The 21,528-nt window shown below is 44.0% G+C and overlaps 1 protein-coding gene across 4 annotated transcripts in view; it reads right to left on the reverse strand.

Moving 5' to 3' along the window:
* Positions 1 to 3,632: 3,632 nt before the first annotated feature.
* ZNF157 (zinc finger protein 157) overlaps positions 3,633 to 21,528 on the reverse strand; it is a 49,704-nt gene continuing 31,808 nt past the window's right edge. For 2 of the 4 annotated variants that reach the window (XM_030807517.1, XM_030807518.1), the window contains exons 3-5: positions 8,701 to 8,827; positions 8,328 to 8,423; positions 3,633 to 6,429 (exon numbers count right to left, since the gene is read on the reverse strand). In XM_030807517.1, the coding sequence (XP_030663377.1) occupies positions 5,204 to 6,429; positions 8,328 to 8,423; positions 8,701 to 8,827 (1,449 nt within the window). In that variant the 3' untranslated portion in view covers positions 3,633 to 5,203. Of the gene's footprint in view, positions 6,430 to 7,188; positions 7,276 to 8,327; positions 8,510 to 8,700; positions 8,828 to 21,528 lie in introns of those variants that run through there. The other 2 variants (XM_003271037.3, XM_030807519.1) reach the window with 2 other exon arrangements.

The following is a 21,528-nucleotide window of genomic DNA, read 5'->3' on the forward strand; positions in this document are numbered from 1 at the left end:
ATCATCAGACACTAAGCTGGGGTTGAAGGTGGGTGATAAGACATGATGTGAGCTAATGGGTGATCACACATCGTGCTCTGGCTTAAAGGGGTGGTAAGAACTGCTGTGAATTAATGGAGGGGTTAGTAGACACTGGACTGCTGACTCATGGGGGTAAAAACTACTATGATGGTGGCTACTGGAGGATTGGCAGAGACTATCCTTAGGCTCTTGGGAGTCAAATCTACAGTGCAGTGTTGGCAAGTGAGGGAGCACCATGGATGGTGATGGTAGCCAATGAAAGTCAGTATACCCCAGACTGGGGCCTCAGAACATGTCATTTTCATGGGGCAAGACAATTTCTAAAGCCTTCGGAGGACCAAGTTGCCCACTGCCAAGAGTCTTTTATTTGCTCTAGCAATCAGTATTCCTGTTTACCTCCCAGGCAGCCCAGACATGACTCCTGAAATGGGAACAGGGGATGTTTTATTGCTTTGTTTTCACATTTCAATTGAGATATAATTTATATACAATAAAACAAATAAACCTTAAGTTTACCCACTTGATGACTATTGTATTCACACTCCAATGAAGATATGGAGTATTTCCGTCGCCCCAGTAAGTTCCCTCCTACCCCTTACAAGTCAATTTTCACCCCAGAGGCAACAACTGTTCTGTTTTGTGTCACTATAAATTATCTTATTTATGTTTGGCATATTCCATAATAAAAATTTAAAAACAGCCGGGTGCGGTGGCTCATGCCTGTGATCCCAGCACTTTGGGAGGCCGACGTGGGCGGATCATCTGAGGTCAGGAGTTCGAGACCAGCCTGACCAACATGGTGAAACTCTGTCTCTACTTAAAAGAGAAAACATTAGATGGGTGTGGCGGCACACGCCTGTAATCCCAGCTACCCAGGAGGCTGAAACAGGAGAATCACCTGAACCTGAGAGGCAGAGGTTGCAGTGAGCAGAGATCATGCCATTGCACTCCAACCAGGGCAACAAGAGGAAAACTCCATCTAAAAAGAAAAAAAAAAGGGGGGTGGTGAGCTAAAGATCGGAAGTATTGATGAAATGGCATCTTGATATACTTAATTAATACTTAATAGAGTGAGGGCATACTGCACAGAAAACACAAAAAGTGTATTTTATATATATTCAAATATATGCTGTATTGTGGGGTAGCTGATGAGTAATTCAAATACCTTGGATCACGATAATCATTAAAGGACACTCAGGAAAAAAGTAAAAAAGTACTTAATTTTTTAATTTTTTTCTTGAGATGGAGTCTTGCTGTGTCACCCAGGTTGGAGTGCAGTGGCACCATCCCAGCTCACTGCAACCTCCACCTCCCGGGTTCAAGTGATTCTCCTGCCTCAGCCTCCCGAGTAGCTGGGATTACAGGCATGCACCACCAAACCCAGCTAATGTTTACTAGAGACGGGGTTTTACCATGGTGGCCAGGCTGGTCTCAAACACCTGACCTCAAGTGATTCACCCACCTTGGCCTCCCAAAGTGCTGGGATTACAGGTGTGAGCCACTGTGCCCAGTCAAGTACTTAATTTTTTATCCATTTTCTGTGACATAGTGCTACCAAATATTTAAGGTAAAGGATTCACTTTTACTTATAAAAAAAGGTGTGGAGTCCCGATAAGATAAATAAGCAAGAAGGTGGGGAAGAACCATTGTTCTGAGAGATGACTAATCACAAACAACCTGCTGGCACAACAACCTGTTCCCAAATACCTTGTTCTGTGCAAAGCCCCAGCAGCACAAACTCATTGCTCACATAGTCCCTTCAGCACAACCCTATACAACTTCCCTCTAGCTCTTGCCTCTTTGCAGACAGCCCCTTTCTCTGCTGTGCTGCCCATTGCCTCCTTGCAACCTACTTTCCCTCTAATAGACTTGGTTTCTTTAATTCATGACTGCCTTGGTAAATTCTTTTACCAACCACGATGCTGGCCCCAGCCAGTGACAAAAGGCACAATGAAGAACATTTTTAGACAAAACTGAGAGGCTCACCACTAACAGACTCTTACTAAAGGATACTCTATAGAGTATTTTTCAGGCAAAGAAGAAAATGATCCTGGATGAAATGCAGAAAGTAATGAAGTGCAACCAAGGTGGTAAACATTTGGGTAAAATGAAATGAAAACTGCCCACATCAAACAAAAATGTTGTGTGGGGAGATGTGTGTGTGTGAGAGACACAAATATTATATGTAAGTATATATATAAACCCCACATCATTATATTTTGAAATATATATGTGTATACCTGTATAAACGCAAAACTGCTATTAAAAAATTAACTTTCATAGACAATTTCTTGGAGAAAACCATAAAATACTATTGAAGGATAGGAAAGATGAGTTAAAAAATAAAGACAGGCCAGGTGCAGTGGCTCACTCCTGCAATCCCAACACTTTGGGAAGCCGAGGCAGGCAGATCACTTGAGGTCAGGAGTTCGAGACCAGCCTGGCCAACATAGAAAAACCCTATCTCTATTAAAAATACAAAACTTAGGTGGGCGTGGTTGTGTCCACCTATAGTCCCAGCTACTCGGAAGGCTGAGATACGAGAATCACTTGAACCAGGAGGCAGAGGTTGCAGTGAGCCAAGATTGCACAACCGCACTCCAGCATGGGTGATGGAGCGAGACTCTGTCTCAAATAAATAAATAGGCCAGGCACAGTAGCTCACGCCTGTAATCCCAGCACTTTGGGAGGCTGAGGTGGGCAGATCACCTGAGGTCAGGAGTTTGAGACCAGCCTGGCCGACATGGTGAAACCCCGTCTCTACTAAAAGTACAAAAATTAGCTGGGTGTGGTCATGCGTGCCTGTAATCCCAGCTACTTGGGAGGCTGAGGCATGAGAATTGCTCCATCCTGGGAGGCGGAGGTTGCAGTGAGCTGAGATCACGCCATTGCATTCCAGCCTGGGCAACGAGTGAAACTCCATCTCAAAAAATAAAAATAAAAAAGAAAAGAGAGAGAGAGAAAGAAAAGAAAAGAAAAGAAAAGAAAAGAAGAAAAGAAAAGAAAAGAACAAAAGAAAGAAAGACAAACCACATTCATGGAAGCCAAGGCTCAAAGCCATTTCATACCTTACAGATTGGCAATAATTTAAAGGACTGATAATAAGTGCTGCTGAATGGCAAAATGAAAACTTTCTCAAACTGCTCATGGGAGTATAAATTAACACAATTTGGAAGGGAAATGTCAATACTTAATAAAGTTAAAAAACCTTCTGTATCAATCAGAGCCCAACTAGGAGACAAAAACCACACTAGTTATTTTAACACAGAGAACTTATAAATAATTTTAACTAGTTATGAGGTTGTAAACCAAATAACTGAAGAGACAAAAAGAGAACATTCAAGTTATCAGGGAGGTAGCAACTGCAGAAAACAGCTGGGCTGGCATAACAAAGAGAAGAAGTTGACAATTTTTTTGGAGACAGGGTCTTGCTCTGTTGCCCAAGCTGGAGTGCAGTGGTGCAATCATGGCTTACTGCAGCTTCAACCTCCAGTCTCAGACTCCCACCACAGGTGGGGTCCCATGCCTAGCTGATTTTTGAATTTTTTTTGTAGACATAGGGTTTCACCATATTTCCCAGGCTGGTCTTGACTCCTGGGCTCAAGCAATCCACCCACCTTGGCCTCCCAAAGTGCTGGGATTACAGGCATGATCCACTGCACCCAACCATAAATTGAAATTACTAAAACTTAGAAGGATGGAGGAGGGGTCCCATGTGACTAGAATTCACATCTCTAAGGAGGTGACACCAGCCAGCTGATGCTTGTGTCTCAGAGGGGATGGGCTACCATCTGTGAGTGCTGGAAAGCTGCAAACTAGATTAAACCGCTGCTATGACAAGGAACTGCTGGTGTCTGAGTGAAGAAGCAATGCTGAGCGGACACTCCAATGACCGGGAAGCTAATAGGAATATTAAAAAGGAGCAAGTCCCTTCTTCCCTCTCCAGCCCCAAAGTTTATATCTAGTATCTCTTATTGGCAAGGCCCAACAGGGAGCAGTTGACAAGGCCAAAATGTGGTTTGTAGAGTCACAAAGCACAGTCAAGAAGGGTGGGTTTGGAGCTGGGACACAATAGCTTAATAACCAGCACATTGCCTAAATCCTATGACCCAACACTTCCACTTCTAGATTTAGACACTAAACTCGAAAAAGATACAAATGTCTTTTACTAGGGGAATGGAGAGATAAATGACTAGCCAGACCTATACTTATCAACAAGGACAGATCTTGGAAAGGTAACATTACATGAAAAAAGCAAGCTGCGGAACTTTAAATACAGTGTGAGCCCATTTATATAAAATTATATAAAGACAATATAGTAGTATGTATTGCACACTTCATGCTATACCAAAAAATTCTCACAGGAGATTGAAATTCTAAATGTTGAAAGGAAAACCTTTAGAGGAAAGTATAGGAGAATATTATCACCTTGAAACTGATAATATTAAAATATAAAACTTTAGCCAGGCACGGTGGCTCACACCTGTAATCCCAACACTTTTAGAGGCTGAGGCGGGTGGATCACCTGAGGTCAGGAGTTAGAGACCAGCCTGGCCAACATGGTGAAACCCCGTCTTTACTAAAAATACAAAAATTAGCCAGGCATGGTGGTGCACACCTGTAATCCCGGCTACTCGGGAGACTGAGACAGGAGAATCGCTTGAACCCGGGAGGCGAAGGTTGAAATGAGCTGAGGTCATGCCATTGCACTCCAGCCCGGGCCACAGAGTGAGACTCCATCTCAAAAAAATAAAAAATAAATAAATAAATAAAATATAAAACTTCAGCAGAAGAAAACAGATGACAAAATTTTAAAAACCAACGACAGTCTGGGAGAAGATATTTGCAACACATATGACTGAAAAAAAAAAGGATTTTTATATTCTCATATGTTAAAAAACAACATTTAAACCAAAAAGCAAGAGATGAACAGCCCATTTGAAAACAATGAGCAGAGGACATGAACAGTCAATGCAGAGAAGAAAAAACCCAAATAGCCAATCAACAGATAAGATGTTCACACACCACTAATTAGGGAAATCCGAATAAAAACAATGAGCTATCCCCTAAGGGGATCAGGTCATATTTTGATACAAATGTAGGTGCCAAATTTTCATGGGCACACTGTGTGCCCTGGTGATCATATGCCCCAAGGAGCTTGATCCAATGGTGAGGGAAGTCTTCAGGGAGAGGCTTTCTTCATTGTACAATGCCAGGACCAGCCTATGTGAGTTCTCTGATGTTCTGTGAGGTGTGCTTTCCGGCAGAAAGCTTTCCCACATTCTTGACACTCAAAGGGTCTCTCTCCTGTGTGAATTCGCTGATGTTCAATGAGGCGTACTTTCACATAGAAGGCATTTCCACATTCACTACATTCATAAGGTTTGTCTCCTGTGTGAGTTCTCCGGTGTTGACAGAGGGATTTCTTCATACTGAAGATTTTCCCACATTCACTACATTCATAGGGTTTCTCTCCTGAATGCATCCTCTGATGTTCAATTAGGCGTGCTTTCACATAGAAAGCATTACCACACTCATTACATTCGTAAGGTTTCTCTCCTGTGTGAATTCTCTGATGGATCCCAAGAGATGAGTGCACCCTGAAAGATTTCCCACATTCATTACACTGATAGGGCTTTTCACCTGTGTGAGTTCTCTGATGATTATTGAGAGTCATCTTCATTCGGAAGAATTTCCCACATTCACCACACTCATAGGGTTTCTCACCTGTGTGAATTCTTTGATGCTGATTTAGGGATTTCTTTGCACGGAAGTTTTTCCCACACTCCCCACATTCATAAGGTTTCTCCCCTGTGTGAGTTCTGTGGTGTTGGGTAAGGGATATCTTTACACGAAATGTTTTCCCACATTCACGACATTCATAGGGTTTCTCCCCTGTGTGAGTTCTCTGATGAATCATGAGGGTTGCCTTCTCAGAAAAGGTTTTCCCACATTCAGTACATTCATAGGGTCTCTCTCCAGTGTGTGTTCTTGTATGTAGGATGAGTTGTGACTTCCTGCCAAAAGATTTCCCACATTCATTACATTCAAAGGGCCTCTCCCCTGTGTGAGTTTTCTGATGAGCAATGAGGTATGATCTTGCACTGAAGGTTTTTGCACATTCACCGCATTCATAGGGTCTCTCTCCTGTGTGTATTCTCAGATGTTCAACAAGGTTTGATTTCCTACAGTAAGCTTTCCCACATTCATGACATTCAAAGTTTTTATCTCCTCTGGGTGTTCTTTTATGTCTAACAAAGCCTGTTTTCTCATGGAAGGCTTTCCTGCATCCATTATATTCAACATTTTGATCCAATGTTTGAATCTTCTGATGGTGAAGAAGGTCATTATCATGCCTGAGGGCATTATCCGCAACAGAACCATTGCCACACAGCAGTGAGAGAGATCCTTTAAAAATAAATCACAGCATGTCACTCTTTTATGTAAAATCCCAAATTGGCTTCTCTTGTCACAGTATAAAATTAAACTCCTTAACACAACCTTTAAAACTCGATTCCAGCCAGGCACAGTGGCTCACGCCTGTAATCCCAGCACTTTGGGAGGCCAAGGCAGGCGGATCACTTGAGGTCAGGAGTTTGAGATCAGCCTGCCCAACATGGCAAAACTCCATCTCTACTAAAAATACAAAAATTAGCTGGCCATAATGGTGCCCGCCTGTAATCCCAGCTACTCGAGAGGCTGAGGTAAGAGAATCACTTGAACCCAGGAGGTGGAGGTTACAGTGAGCTGAGATCGTGCCACTGCACTCCAGCCTGGGCGACAGAGTGAGACTCCGTCAAAAAACAAACAAACAAAAAACCCTCTATTTCTCTTTTTTTTTTTTTTTTTTTTTTTTGAGACGGAGTCTCGCTCTGTCGCCCAGGCTGGAGTGCAGTGGCGCGATCTCGGCTCACTGCAAGCTCCGCCTCCCGGGTTCACGCCATTCTCCTGCCTCAGCCTCTCCGAGCAGCTGGGACTACAGGCACCTGCCACCACGCCCGGCTAATTTTTTGTATTTTTAGTAGAGACAGGGTTTCACCGTGGTCTCGATCTCCTGACCTCGTGATCTGCCCACCTCAGCCTCCCAAAGTGCTGGGATTACAAGCGTGAGCCACCGCGCCCGGCCAAACCCTGTATTTCTTAAAAATCAGTATCTATCCTTCTTACCTTGCACTGATTTTCTTTTCACCATCAAACATATGATGTATTTGCTTGTTTCTGGTCACTTTCCCCCACTATATTGTAAGCTCCAAGAGAACAGAGATATTATTTTATTCACTACCAGTTTCCCACACCTAAAACATACCCAGCATATAACTGATACTCATTTAAAGTTTCATAGATGACTAAATGAATATATGAATGAATGCCTGATAACAGAAAGCATCCAAGGCAATGGAGGGAAGGAAGAATAAATGTTGCCAGGCGTGGTGGCTCATACCTCTGACCCTAGCAGTTCGGGAGGCCATGGCAGGTGGATCACTTGAGCCCAGGAGTTCAAGACCAGCCTGGGCAACATAGTGAGATTCTGTCTCTACAAAAAAAAAATAATAATACAAAAATCAGCCAGGCGTGGTGGTGTGCGCCTGTAGTCCCAGCCACTAGGGAGGCTGCCCTGGAAAGGTCGCTTAAAACCGGGCAGGTGAGGTTTTAAGTTGAGGTTGAGCCATGATTGCACCACTGCACTCGAGCCTGGGCAACAGAGAGACACTCTGTCTCAAAAAAATAAAAGAATAAATGTTTAAGATGAGGCAGAGATAAATAAGAGTGGTAAATAACTTAAAAATCAAGATAAAGGCTAGGTGTGGTGGCTCATGCCTGTAATCCCAGCACTTTGAGAGGCAAGGCAGACGGATCACTTGAGGTCAGGAGTTCATGACCAACCTGGCCAACATGGTGAAACCCTGTCTCTACTAAAAGTACAAAAATTAGCCAGGTGTGGTGGCACGCACCTGTAATCCCAGCTGCTCGGGAGGCTGAGGCGGGAGAATCGCTTGAGCCCGGGAGGTGGAGGTTGTGGTGAGCTGAGATTGCACCACTGTACTCCAGCCTGGATGACAGAGTGAGACTCCATCAAAAAAAAAAAAAAATCAAGATAAAACAGGAGAAAGCACTGAAGTTTGAGTGTGATATTAAGATGTGTGACTTTGGTATCTGAAGCATGTAGACCTTCTGTCCTTATTTTCAAAGAGCTAGGAACTCTAAAAAGAGATTCCTAGAAAGTGTTGCACAAGCATACCCTTTGACCTAAATTCCTGGGCTCTTATTTCCCCTATTTTCCATATGTCCAGTTCTTGCCCACTTACCTGAGTAACCATGGCCTGAGGATTCCTCCTCTAATATCCACAGCTCTTCCCCTCGCTCCAACTTGAAGATCATCTCTGGTTTGGCCACGCAGAGGCCTGTTAATGGGAAATGGCACAGGACGTGGGCCAAGTTGTCTGAGCTCTAGGGCCTCTGATGGAGGAGGAAGGTGCATCTTCATGAGCTGCACAAGGAAGGGGGCCCATTTAAACCTTTCATTGGGGAAGTAAGAACGCACACATTTTTCCTGGTGCCCTAAACTGATTACTCATCTGTGATTCTCAATATCATTAAATCCTCGCAAGGCTGCACATGTTACAGCAACCAAGAAAGGAAACACACGCTTTCAGGAGTTACACGGACAATCATCCTCACCCACAGATGCCAGGTTGCTGTAGGTCTCCAGCATCACATCCTTGTGCATGGTCCTCTGAGCAGGGTCCAGTCTGTGCCACTCCTGTCGGGTGAAATCCACAGCCACATCCTCGAATGACACGGACCCCTGTAATAACAATCTCCAATGATCAGAATGGGACACATGAAAAAGATGTGCAGGAACTAATCTTCTCAGTGGAGCCCTGTTGAAAGTTGACTAAATAGAGCTACACTGGATACCTGATTTTGTGTCTTGCTTGATATACTTTTGGGGTGGGGGGTACCTGGGACAGCTTTATTACTGTGTTAATTTATTAATGCATGAAGAAAAGACCACCGCACTCCTGAGTTAACACTATGTGCCTCAGTAAGCATATTTCTGGAAAACCAATAAAAAAACAAACAAACACTATGTGCCTGGACGTGTGCAAGTTGCTGGGTTAAAAAATGAAGAAGAGGCTGGGCGCAGTGGCTCATGCCTGTAACCCCAGCACTTTGGGAGGCCAAGCTGGGCGGACTGCCTGAGGTCAGAAGTTCAAGACCAGACTGGCCAACAGAGATGGGTGAAACCCCATCTCTACTAAAAATACAAAAATTAGCTGGGCATGGTGGTGCACATCTGTAGTCCCAGCTACTCAGGAGAATCACTTGAACCCAGGAGGTGGAGATTGCAGTGAGCCAAGATCACACCACTGCACTCCAGCTTGGGCGACAGAGCAAGACTCTGTCTCAAAGGAAAAAAAAGAAGCTGGCTGGGCATGGTGGCTCACGCCTGTGATCATAGCACTTTGGGAGGCCGAGGCAGGCGGATCACTTGAGGTCAGGAGTTCGAGACCAGCCTGGCCAACATGGTGAAACCCCATCTCTACTAAAAATACAAAAAAAAAAAAAAAATTAGCCGGGCATGGTGGCAGTTGCCTGCAATCCCAGCTACTTGGGAGCCTGAGGCAGGAGAATCACTTGAACCTGGGAGGTGGAGGTTGCAGTGAGCTGAGATTGCGCCACTGCACTCCAGCCTGAGCAACAGAGAGACCCTGTCTCAAAACAAACAAACAAAATATATTTATACTTATAAATCATACGGAAGTGCTGTTCTGTGGGAGAAAGGGAGACAGTATTGCTCCCAGGATAACTGCATAAACAGCTGGGATGAGGCTGGAGTCATGTATAGACATTAGCAAAACAGGAGAGACAATGAGTTGATGGAAGAAAAATTGAGATAGACTTTGGAGTGTTTATGGAACATACTGACGGAGATGTCCAGCTGGAGCTCAAGAGAGAAGGCTAGCAGAGGCCAAGGTTTGGGAGGTAAGATCATTCCAGTACTAGCTGAAACCACCAGAATAAATTGGATAGCTAAGAAAGAGCACAGTTTGAGAGAAGCACCAAGTACAGAGTTTGAGGGAACACCAATATGCTATGAAGGTTGCAGAGTAAATTCTTGATATGGTTTGGATCTGTGTCTCCACCCAAATCTCATGTTGAATTGTAATCCCCAATGTTGGAGGTGGGGCCTGGTGGGAGGGGATTGGATCATGCGGGTGGTTTCTCATGGTTTAACACCATCCTCCCTTGGTGCTGTCATCGCCATAGTGAGTTCTCATGAGATCTGGTTGTTTAAGAGTGTGTGGCACCTGTGCCCCAATTCCTCCTGCTCTGGCCATGTAAGATGTGTCTGCTGTCCGGGCGTGGTGGCTCACGCCTGTAATCCCAGCACTTTGGGAAGCTGAAGCAGGTGGACAGCTTGAGCCCAGGAATTTGAGCAGACTGGGCAACATGGTGAAATCCTGTCTCTACAAACAAACAAACAAAAATTAGCCGGGCATGGTGGTGCATGCCTATAATCCCAGCTACTTGAGGGGCTGAGGCAGGAGGATCACTTGAGCCCAGGAGGTCAAGACTGCAGTGAGCCAAGATCACACCACTGCACTCCAGCCTGTGTGACAGAGCGAGATCCTATCTTACACACACACACACAAAGATATGCCGCCAGGCACGGTGGCTCACGCCTGTAATCCCAGCACTTTGGGAGACTGAGGTGGGTGGATCACCTGAGGTCAGGAATTTGAGACCAGCCTGGCCAACATGGTGAAACCCCATTTCTACTAAAATACAAAAATTAGCGGGGCATGGTGGTGCACGCCTGTAATCCCAGCTACTCAGGAGGCTGAGGCAGGAGAATCACGAATCACTTGAACCCAGGAGGCAGAGGTTGCAATGAGCCAAGATCGTGCCCTTGCACTCTAGCCTGGGCGACAAGAGTGAAACTCCGTCTAAAAAAAAATAAAAAAATTTCTTCCTTCTTCCTCTTTGCCTCCTGCTATGGATTGGAAGTTTCCTGAGGCCTCCCCAGAAGCTGTTATGCTTTTTGTACAGCCTGCAGAACCATGAGCCAATTAAATCTCTTTTCTTTATAAATTACCCAGTCTCAGGTATTTCTTTATAGCAATGCGACAACAGACTAATACAATTATTAGATGGTAGAAATAGAACCAGGAAAGTGTGGGGTGTTGGAAGGTAGGAGGGGAGACAGTTTCAAGTAACAGTGCCATTTCCAGTTTAAAGTGACAGGTAAGAAATGAGCTGGGTATGGTGGTGCAGGCCTGTAACCCCAGCTACTTGGGAGGCTGAGGCAGGAGAACTGCTTGAACCCGGGAGGTGGAGGTTGCAGTGAACCAAGCTCCAACTCAAAAAGGAAAGAAAAGAAAAGAAAAAAGAAATGGAAGAGATATTACTATATACCTCCAATGACATTAAAATGAGAATAAGAGAATGCCACGAACATTTTTATTCACATAAACTCACCAACTTAGATGAAATGGACCAATTCCATGAAATATACAAAACACCAAAACTTACCCAAAGAGAAACAGACAACTGAATGGAATATCAATTAAAGAAACTGAATTTGTGGTTTAAAACCCTCCAAAAAAGAAATTCCCAGGCCTTGATAGTTTCACTAGTAAATTCTACCAAATATTTAAGGAATACATCAGTTCTATACAATCTTTCCTCTTCCATTTTCTAGACAAGGACACTTCTTATTTTATGAGGCCATCATTATCCTGATTACGAAATCAGACAAAGACATGACAAGAAAAGAAAAATGCAGTCCAATATCCCTTATAAACATAGAAGTAAAAAGCCTCAACAAATATTAGCAAATCAAATCAAGCAACATATGTAAACACATAGCATGATCAGTTGGTGTTTATCCAGAGAACGCAAGGCTGGCTGAACATTTTTAAATCAATCAATATAATCCACCATATTAAGAAACTAAAACAGAAAAACCATACAATCATCAATTGATACAGAAAAGTCATTTGACAAAATTCAACATTCATTCCTGACAAAAACTCTCATCAAAGTGGGAATAGAAGGAAACTTCTTTAACCTGATAAAGATCATCTACCAAAAACCTACAGCTAACATCACACATAATGAAAAAGACTGAATGCTTTCCCTAGAAGATCAGGAAAAAGGCAAGAGATGTCCACTTTTACAAATCCTATTCGAAATCAAAATCCTATTCAAAGTCCTACTTTAGTGAAATCAGACAAGAAAAAGAAAATAAAAGGCATATAACTGGTTGGAAAGAATAAATAAAACTGTCTCTGTTCTCACACAATATGATTGTCTATGTAGAAAATCCCAAGGAATCTACAAAGAAGCTCTTAGCAAAACTGCAAGACACAAAGTCAACTCATCGAAGTCAATCATATTTCGGCCAAGCATAGTGGCTGACGCCTGTAATCCCAGCACTTTGGGAGGCCCAGGCAGGCCTATCACCTGAGGTCAGGAGTTCAAGACCAGCCTAGCCAACATGGCAAAACCCTGTCTCTACTAAAAATTTTTAAAATTAGCCAGGTGTAGTGGTGCGTGCCTGTAATCTCAGCTACTCAGAAGGCTGAGGCAGGAGAATCACTTTAACTGGGGAGGCCAAAGTTGCATTGAGCCAAGATCGCACACTGCACTCCAGCCTGGGTGACAGAGTGAGACTCTGTCTCAAAAAAAAAAAGGGAGAGAGAGAGAAAGAAATACAGTAAATGCAATATATACACACAGTAATTATAACATAAAATAAAATGAGAGAATTGAGACCAAGCTTAACAGTAACGCGAATAAATACGAATGGGCTTAATTCGCTTATTAAAGGAAAAAGGGAGCCAAATGTGGTGGCTCACACCCATAATCCTAGCACTTTGGGAGGCTGAGGTGGGAGGATTGCTTGAGGCCAGGAGTTCAAGACCAGCCTGGCCAACATAGGAAGATACCAACTCTATCTATTTAAAATAATAATAATATTTTTAATAAAATATTAAAGCAAAGCTATGAGGACACAAAGGCATAAGAATGATACAATGGACTTTGGGGACTGAGACGAAAGGGTAGGGGGAAGAGGGATAAAAGACTACACATTGGGTATACTGCTTGGGTGATGGGTGCACCAAAATCTCTGAAGTCACCACTACAGAACTTCCTCATGTAACCAAACACCAACCATTCCCCAAAACCTATTGAAATAAAAAAGAAACTGAAAAATAAAAATGAAAGAAACCTAAAAATATGTAAAAGCTATGTTTTCCATGTAAAAGCAAAGTACAAAAGACAAATGCATTTGATTACTATTACATATGTCTGGCTGGGCTGTTCTATTGATGGGTCAGCAATATTTAGGTGAGTAATAAAATAAAAACATATACAATCAAAAAAATAAATAAAATAAAAAGGGTTTAATATTGCCTCATAAAGCAAAGCCCAGCATTATGCTGCATACAAGAGACATGATTAAAACACAGTCATGCAAAAGGCTAAAATTAAAGGGTTGGACAAAAATTTACCAAATGCCTAATAAACTTGCACATGTTCCTGATGTGGTTTGGCTCTGTGACCCCATCCAAATCTCATGTTGAATTATGATCTTCACCGTTGGAGGAGGGGCCTGCTGGGAAGTGATTGGAACATGGGGGTGGATTTCTCCCTTGTTCATTTTTTTTTTTTCAAGACAGAGTTTTGCTCTTGTTGCTGAGGCTGGAGTGCAATGGCGCAATCTTGGCTCACTGCAACCTCCACCTCTGAGGTTCAAGCGATTCTCCTGCCGCAGCCTCCTGAGTAGCTGGGATTACAGGCGCATGCCACCATGCCCAGCTAATTTTTTGTATTTTTAGTAGAAATGCGGTTTCATCATGTTGGCCAGGCTGGTCTCGAACTCCTGACCTCAGGTGATCCGCCCGCCTCAGCTTCCCAAAGTGCTGGGATTACAGGCGTGAGCCACCACGTCCAGCCTCCCCCTTCTTCTTGTGATAGTGATTGAGTTCTCACAAGATCTGGTTGTTTAGTGTGTGGCACTTCCCCCTTTGCTCTCTCTCTCTCCTGCTGCCATGTGAGACATGCCTTGCTTCCCCTTCACTTTCCACCATAGCTGTAAGTTTCCTGAGTCCTCCCCAGAAGCAGAAGCCTGTCCAGCCTGTGGAACCATAAGTCAATTAAACCTCTATTCTTTATAAACTACCCAGGTCGTTCTTTATAGGAGTGTGAGAACAGACTAATACAGTACCCCGAACCTAAAATAAAAGTTAAAAAAAAATTTTTAAATAAATAATAAATAAACAAAGTCAAGACAATAGAAAATAAGAATAATATCCAGGGCACTTGGTTAGGAATTAGAGAAAGCCATACCTGAAACCCAAGTCTAGATATCTAGACTGGCGTTATGGTTCACAACATCATATTCAGTCACTCATTTATATATAGATAATGCAGGGGTTTTTTCTATGCTTAAGTTCATTGATTCCTTTGTCATCTGCATTCTGCTGTCGAGTCCATTTCTGAGTTTCCATTTTGATTATTGTATTTTTAAGTTCTAAAATTTCCATTTGGTTACTTTTTATGGCTGTTTGTTTCAGACGGATTCTCCCTCTGTCTGCCAGGTGTGGTGGCTCACGCCTGTAATCCTAGCACTTTGGGAGGCCAAAGCGGGCAAATCACCTGAGGTCAGGAGTCTGAGACCAGCCTGGCCAACATGGTGAAATCCCGTCTTTACTAAAAATACAAAAATTAGCAGGGCATGGTGGTGTGCGCCTGTAATCCCAGCTACAGGGAGGCTGAGGTGGCAGAATCGATTGAACCTGAGAGATGGAGGTTGCAGTGAGCCGATATCAAGCCACTGCACTCCAGCCTGGGCAACAGAGTGAGACTCTATCTCAAAACAAACAAACAAACAAACAAACAAACAAACAAACAAACAGTCTGGCTCTGCCACCCAGGCTGCAGTGCAGTGGCTCCATCTCAGCTCACTGCAACCTCCACCTCCTGGGTTCAAGCAATTCTCATGCCTCAGCCTCCCAAGTAGCTGGGATTACAGGTGCTTACCACCACATCCAGCTAATTTTTGTATTTTTAGTAGAGACAGGGTTTCACCATGTTGGCCATGCTGGTCTCCAACTCCTGACCTCAAGTGATCTGCCCTCCTCGGCCTCACAAATTGCTGGGATTACAGGCGTGAGCCTCTGTGCCTGGCGACTTTTTATGTCTTTTATTTCTTTGCTGGGGATTTCTATTTTTTTATGGAAACTTTCTAAAAAAGTTTGTTTTGAGTGTGTTCATAATTGTTGAAGTATTTTTATGATGGCTGCTTTAAAATCCTTGTCAAGTAATTCTAGACTCTGTATCATCTCAGTGCTGGCACCCATTGATTTTTTTCTCATTCAAATTGAAATGTTCCTGGTTCTTGATATAACATATAACTTTTGGATTTTTTTATAATGAGTAAACAATATCTTGGTCAGGCAAGGTAGCTCATGCCTGTATCCCAGCATTTTGGGAGGCTGAGGCAGGCAGATCAATTGAGCCCAGGAGTTCGAGACAAGCCTAGGCAACAGGGCAAAACCCAATCTCTACTAAAAATACAATAAATTAGCCGGGTGTGGTGGTGCACACTTGTAGTCCCAGCTACTTAGGAGGCTGAGGTGGGAGAATCACCTGAGCCCAGCCAGTCAAGGCTCCAGTGAACCGAGATCCTGCCACTGCACTCTAACCTGGGTGACAAGAGTGAGACCCCGTCTCAAAAAATAATAATAACTAGATACTGGGGTATTATAGTACAAGACTCTGGAGCTTATTTTTTTGTTTGTTTTTCAAGACAGAGTTTCACTCTTGTTGCCCAGGCTGGAGTGCAGTAGCGTGATCTCAGCTCATTGCAACCTCTGTTTCCTGGGTCCAAGAGATTCTCCTGCCTCAGCCTCTCTAGTAGCTGGGATTACAGGTGTCTGCCACCACACTCAGCTAATTTTTGTGTGTGTGTGTATTTTCAGTAGAGACGGGGTTTCACCTGTCTCTACAGGGTTTCACCCTGTTGGCCAGGCTGGTCTCGAACTCCTGATTTCAGGTGATCCACCCGCCTCGGCCTCCCAAAATGCTGGGATTACAGGCATGAGCCACTGTGCCCGGCCTGGAGCTTATTTAATCATCCAATTTAATGTACCCTATTCAGGTGATGGTGACACTAAAAGCCCAGACTTCACCACTCTGCAATATATGCATGTAACAAAGCTGTACTTGTATCCTTTAAATCCATAAAAAATCTTTAGGCTGGGCACGGTGGCTCATGCCTGTAATCCCAGCACTTTGGGAGGCCAAGACAGGCAGATCACGAGGTCAGGAGATCGAGACCATCCTGTGTAACACGGTGAAACCCCATGTCTACTAAAACTACAAACAAAAATTAGCCGGGCATGGTGGCGGGTGCCTGTAGACCCAGCTACTCGGGAGGCTGAGACAAGAGAATGGCATGAACCCAGGAGGCGGAGCTTGCAGTGAGCTGAGATCACGCCACTGCACTCCAGCCTGGGCAACAGAGCGAGACTCTGACTCCAAAAAAAAAAAAATAATTAAAAAATTTATCAAATGCAAACAATAAAGTAACAGCAATAGCCTATATAAGCCGAAAACTACAAGAATGAAAGAAGAAATAGAAATATTCTCTAATGGTAGACTTTTAACATACCATTCACAGAATGAGACAGATTAAATGGACAAAATATAAGTAATAATATAAAAGACCTAAACCACATAATCAGTAAGGTTGATCTTCTGGATGTATATATATTGAACACCACACCCTGATCATATAGAATATACTTTTTCTCACGTGCACATAAAATATTCACAAAACTTGGTCAAATACTAGGGCACAAAGAAAACAACTTTGGTAGGTTCCTTAAGATACATATATTACAAACAACGTTGATCACAATCAATAAAACAAAATTAATAATTAGAAATTGACAAGCTGCTTCTAAAATTCATATGGAAATTAAAAGGGCCTCGAACAGCCAAAGCAATTTTGAAAAGGAAGAAAAAAGCTAGAGGATTTATATACCTAATTTCAACACTTACTATAAAGCTACAGTTCTCGGTCAGGCATGGTGGCTCTTGCCTGTAATCCCAGCACTTTGAGAGGCCAAAGCGGGAGGACTGCTTGAGCCCAGGAGTTCAAGACCAGCCTGGGCAACATAGTGAGACCCTGTCTCTCCAAATATAAAAAATTATTGGGTGTGATGGTGCACACCTGTGGTCCTAGCTACCTCGGAGGCTGAGGTGGGAGGTTCGCTTGGGGCAGGGAGGTGGAGGCCGCAGTGAACTGTGATTGGGCCACTGCGCTCTGGCCTGGGCAACATAGTGAGACCTTGTCTCAAAAAATAAAAAACTGAAGAGCAAGCTAGGACTGACTTAAATACAATAGTGACATACATGACCAACAGAGGTGGTTGATAAATGCAACAAAAATCCAAGGGCCCACTCAAATGGTGAAATTCTTAGGAATAACCTGGGCAGGATCCACCCCTAACATTCCCCAAGCAAGAAAAAAATGAACTGCTGTCACTGCCTACTACCCCTGGTACTACGCAAGAAACACAGTACCTAATCAGGTTACTTGTAATTTGCAGGATGCATGTTCCACATCTGAGAATATTGCTAGCTTCCCTCCATTAAACAACACAAAAGAAGGCCATATTTAAGCAGGCTATGTCTGAATTGCAAAGAGCAGATGCTCTCTTGATGCTTTTGAGCCCTTATATAAGATCCATGGGCAGACATGATTTTGAAAATGTCTGCAACTTGTATTTATAGAGACTGAAGATTGTGGCAAAAGCCCATGAGTGCTACCCAACAGCAATGGCTGAGGTTTTGGATCAGAGAATTTCCAGATGTGGTGGTATGGTGATTTTTTTGTGAATGAAAGATAAAATAATCTTGAAACCTGAAATACCCATAATGTCCTAGGTGATGTCAGAGAAACATTCTAATAAAGAAGGCAATGCCCAGAAGAGTTATAATATAATGGAAACAGTTTATACGAGAACATGCTACTGGAGGATTGCAAGGCAGTACTCATCGTATTCAGCATTTCCTCTATGGCCAACTTTGAAACCACCAGAGGAACTGACAGCTCCTACTGCCACATGGACAGCACCCTATGAACAGCTCTCGTGACTGAGCACAGGGTTTCATGCCTATAGTCCCAGCACTTTGGGAGGCCGAGATGGGAGGACTGCTTTAGGCCAGGAGTTCAAGACCAGCCTGGAAAACATAGGGAGAATCCATCTCTACAAAACATATAAAAAATTACCCAGGCATGGTGGCACATGCCTGTAGTTCCAGCTACTCAGGTGGCTGAGGCGGGAGGATCGCCTGAGCCCAGGAGGTCGAGGCTGCAGTGAGCCCTGATAGCACTACTGCTCTCCACCTTGGTTACAGAGCAAGGCTCTGTCTTGAAAAAGAAAGAAAAGAAGAGAAAAGAAAAGAAACAGAAGATACCATACCAATTTAGACTGCCACATTACATTTCTTCAGATCAAGGAACACACCTTACAGTGCATAGTATCCAACAATGGGCAAAAAAATAAAACACCAAATGGACATATTATGTTGCATGTCATCCTCAGAGTTGTAGTTTGGCACAGAATTGGAATGGACAATTAAAACATCTGTCAAACGCTGGGTGCAGTAGCTCATGCCTATAATCCCAGCACTTTGGGAGGCCGACTTGGGAGGATCCCTTGAGCCCAAGAGTTTGAGACAAGCCTTGGCAACATAGCTAGACCCTGTCTCTAAAATAATAATAATAATAGTAATAATAATAAGAGAGAGAGAGAGAGACAGGAAAGGCTGGGCACGGTGGCTCACGCCTGTAATCCCAGCACTTTGGGAGGCCAAGGCAGGCAGGCAAATCACCTGAGGTCAGGAGTTCAAGACCAGCCTGACCAACATGATGAAACACCGTCTCTACTAAAAATACAAAAATTAGATGGGTGTGGTGGTGCGCACCTGTAGTCTCAGCTACTTGGGAGGCTAAGGCATGAGAATCACTGAAATCCGGGAGGCAGAGGTTGTAGTGAGCCGAAATTGCGCCACTGCACTCCAGGCTGGGTGACAGAGCAAGACTCTGTCTCAAAAAAAAAAAAGAGAACAGAAAGTGGGCAATGTGGTTCATGCCTGTAATACCAACACTTTGGGAGGCTGAGGCGGGAGGATCACTTGAGCTCAAGAATCTGAGGCCAGCCTGGGCAACATAGGGAGACCACATCTCTACCAAAAAATACGAAAATTAACTAGGCATGATGGTGTATGCCTGTAGTCCCAGCTACTCAGGAGGCTGAAGTGGGAGGATTGCTTCAGCCCTGGAGGCTGAGGTTGCAATGAGCCAAGGTTACACCACTGCACTGCAGCCTGGGCAACAGACCCAAACCCTGTCTCAAAAAGAGACAGAGAGAGAGAGAGGAGACATGGGCCTAAAGAGCTGGCTTACACACCTTCCCAAGTTTGTGCTCACAGTCAACATGAGCAGAATCAATGGAACATTCTTGCTAGATAGATTCCGAGATTCCTCCACTTTTCTGAGAGATGAGGTGTAAAGGTGATGGGGGGAGGATGCTAATATGACTATACAATTCTCCCCTATATTACCTAAACTTTCTTTCTTACTGCTTGTTGCAATGGTTCCAGGACCAGGGCTACAACTGTGGGTGCTGGAAGCAGAGATGATCCTTAGCAAGAATCTGCAACTATACTTTAAAATATGTATATGCCAAAATTCCTATGGGCCTAATGAGATAGATTGTGCCTTCACCCCATCTGACAAAATTGGGGTTGACAGTGAATCCAGACGCACTGTCCAGTGGTTGAGATACCCCATGAGTTTGGTACCAATATAACCATATGCTATATGAATGGGAAAAGACCAATGCGGAGGCATTTGCTAGGCCAATATTGCTGCCAGCAACCTGGACCAGAACAGTGTGTGGGTAGAAATCAGTGACAAATAAAGAGAAATAGAAAGAATAGGCCGGACATGGTGGCTCACACCTGTAATCCCAGCACTTTGGGAGGCCAAGGCGGGCAGATTACCTGAGCTCATGAGTTCGAGACCAGCCTGGCCAACATGGCGAAACCCCACCTCTACTAAAAAATACAGGCCGGGTACGGTGGCTCACTCCTGTAATCCCAGCACTTTGAGAGGCTGAGGCGGGCGGATCGCCTGAGGTCAGGAGTTGGAGACCAGCCTGGCCAACATGGTGAAACCGTGTCTCTACTAAAAATACTGGACATGGTGGCAGGCACCTGTAATCCCAGCTACTCGGGAGGCTGAGGCAGAAGAATCGCTTGGGCCTGGGAGGCAGGGGTTGCAGTGAACCAAGATCGCGCCATTGCATTCCAGCCTGGGCGACAAGAGTGAGACTTCATCTAAAAAAAAACACACACACAAAAATTAGCTGGGTGTGGTGGCATGAGCCTGTAATCCCAGCTACTCGGGAGGTAAAGGCAGGAGAATCGCTTGAACCCAGGAGGTGGAGGTTGCATTGAGATGAGATTGTGCCACTACACTCCAGCCTCCAGCCTGAGAGACAGAGCAAGACTCTCTCTCAAAAAAAAAAGAAAAAGAAAAAGAAATTTAAAAAGAAATAATAGCTGAAAGTAAAGGAATGAATTATGTAACAAAGGAAATCCACCATCATGGTATTCCACAAAGCATTGCTTCTGACCAAGGAACTTATTTCACAGCAAAAGGAGTGGGGCAATGGGACCATGCTCTTGGAATTCACAAGTCTCACCATGTTCCTCACCATGCTTTTTGAAGACTCAGTTACAGTGCCAGCTAGGTGGCAATACCTTGCTGGGCTGGGGCAATGTCCTGCAGGAGTCTGAATATTCTCTGAATCCGCATTTAATATATGGTGCGATTTCTCCCATAGCCAGGATTCACAGGTCCAGGAATCAAGGAGGTAAAAATGCAAATGGCTCCCAGCTACTCAGGAGGCTGAGGCAGGAGAATCACTTGAACCCAGGTGGCGGAGGTTGCAGTGAGCTGAGATCATGCCACTGCACTCCAGCCTGGGCAACAGAGCAAGACTCCGTCTCAAAAAAACCCCACAAAAACAAACAGAAATGCAAATGGCACTACTCACTATTACCCCTAGTAACCTACTAGCAAAATGTTTATTTCCTATCTTCATGATCTTATGCTCCACTGGTGTAGGGGTCTCTGTTCCAAAAGGAGGAAAGCTTCCACCAAGAGACACAACAGTGATTTCATTGAACTGGAAGCTCAGACTGCCACACGGCCACTTGAGGCTTCTCATGCCTGTGAAGCAACAGGAAAAGAAGGCAGTTGCTGTATTGGCTGGAGCATCTGATCCTAACTACCAAGATGAAATTGGCTTGCAGCAGGGCACAGTGGCTCATGCCTGTAATCCCAGCACTTTGGGAGGCCAAGGCGGGCAGATCATTTGAGGTCAGGAGTTCTAGGCTACCCTGGCTAACATG

This window comes from Nomascus leucogenys, chromosome X (genome assembly GCF_006542625.1).
Source record: "Nomascus leucogenys isolate Asia chromosome X, Asia_NLE_v1, whole genome shotgun sequence".
NCBI classification, from domain to species: domain Eukaryota; kingdom Metazoa; phylum Chordata; class Mammalia; order Primates; family Hylobatidae; genus Nomascus; species Nomascus leucogenys.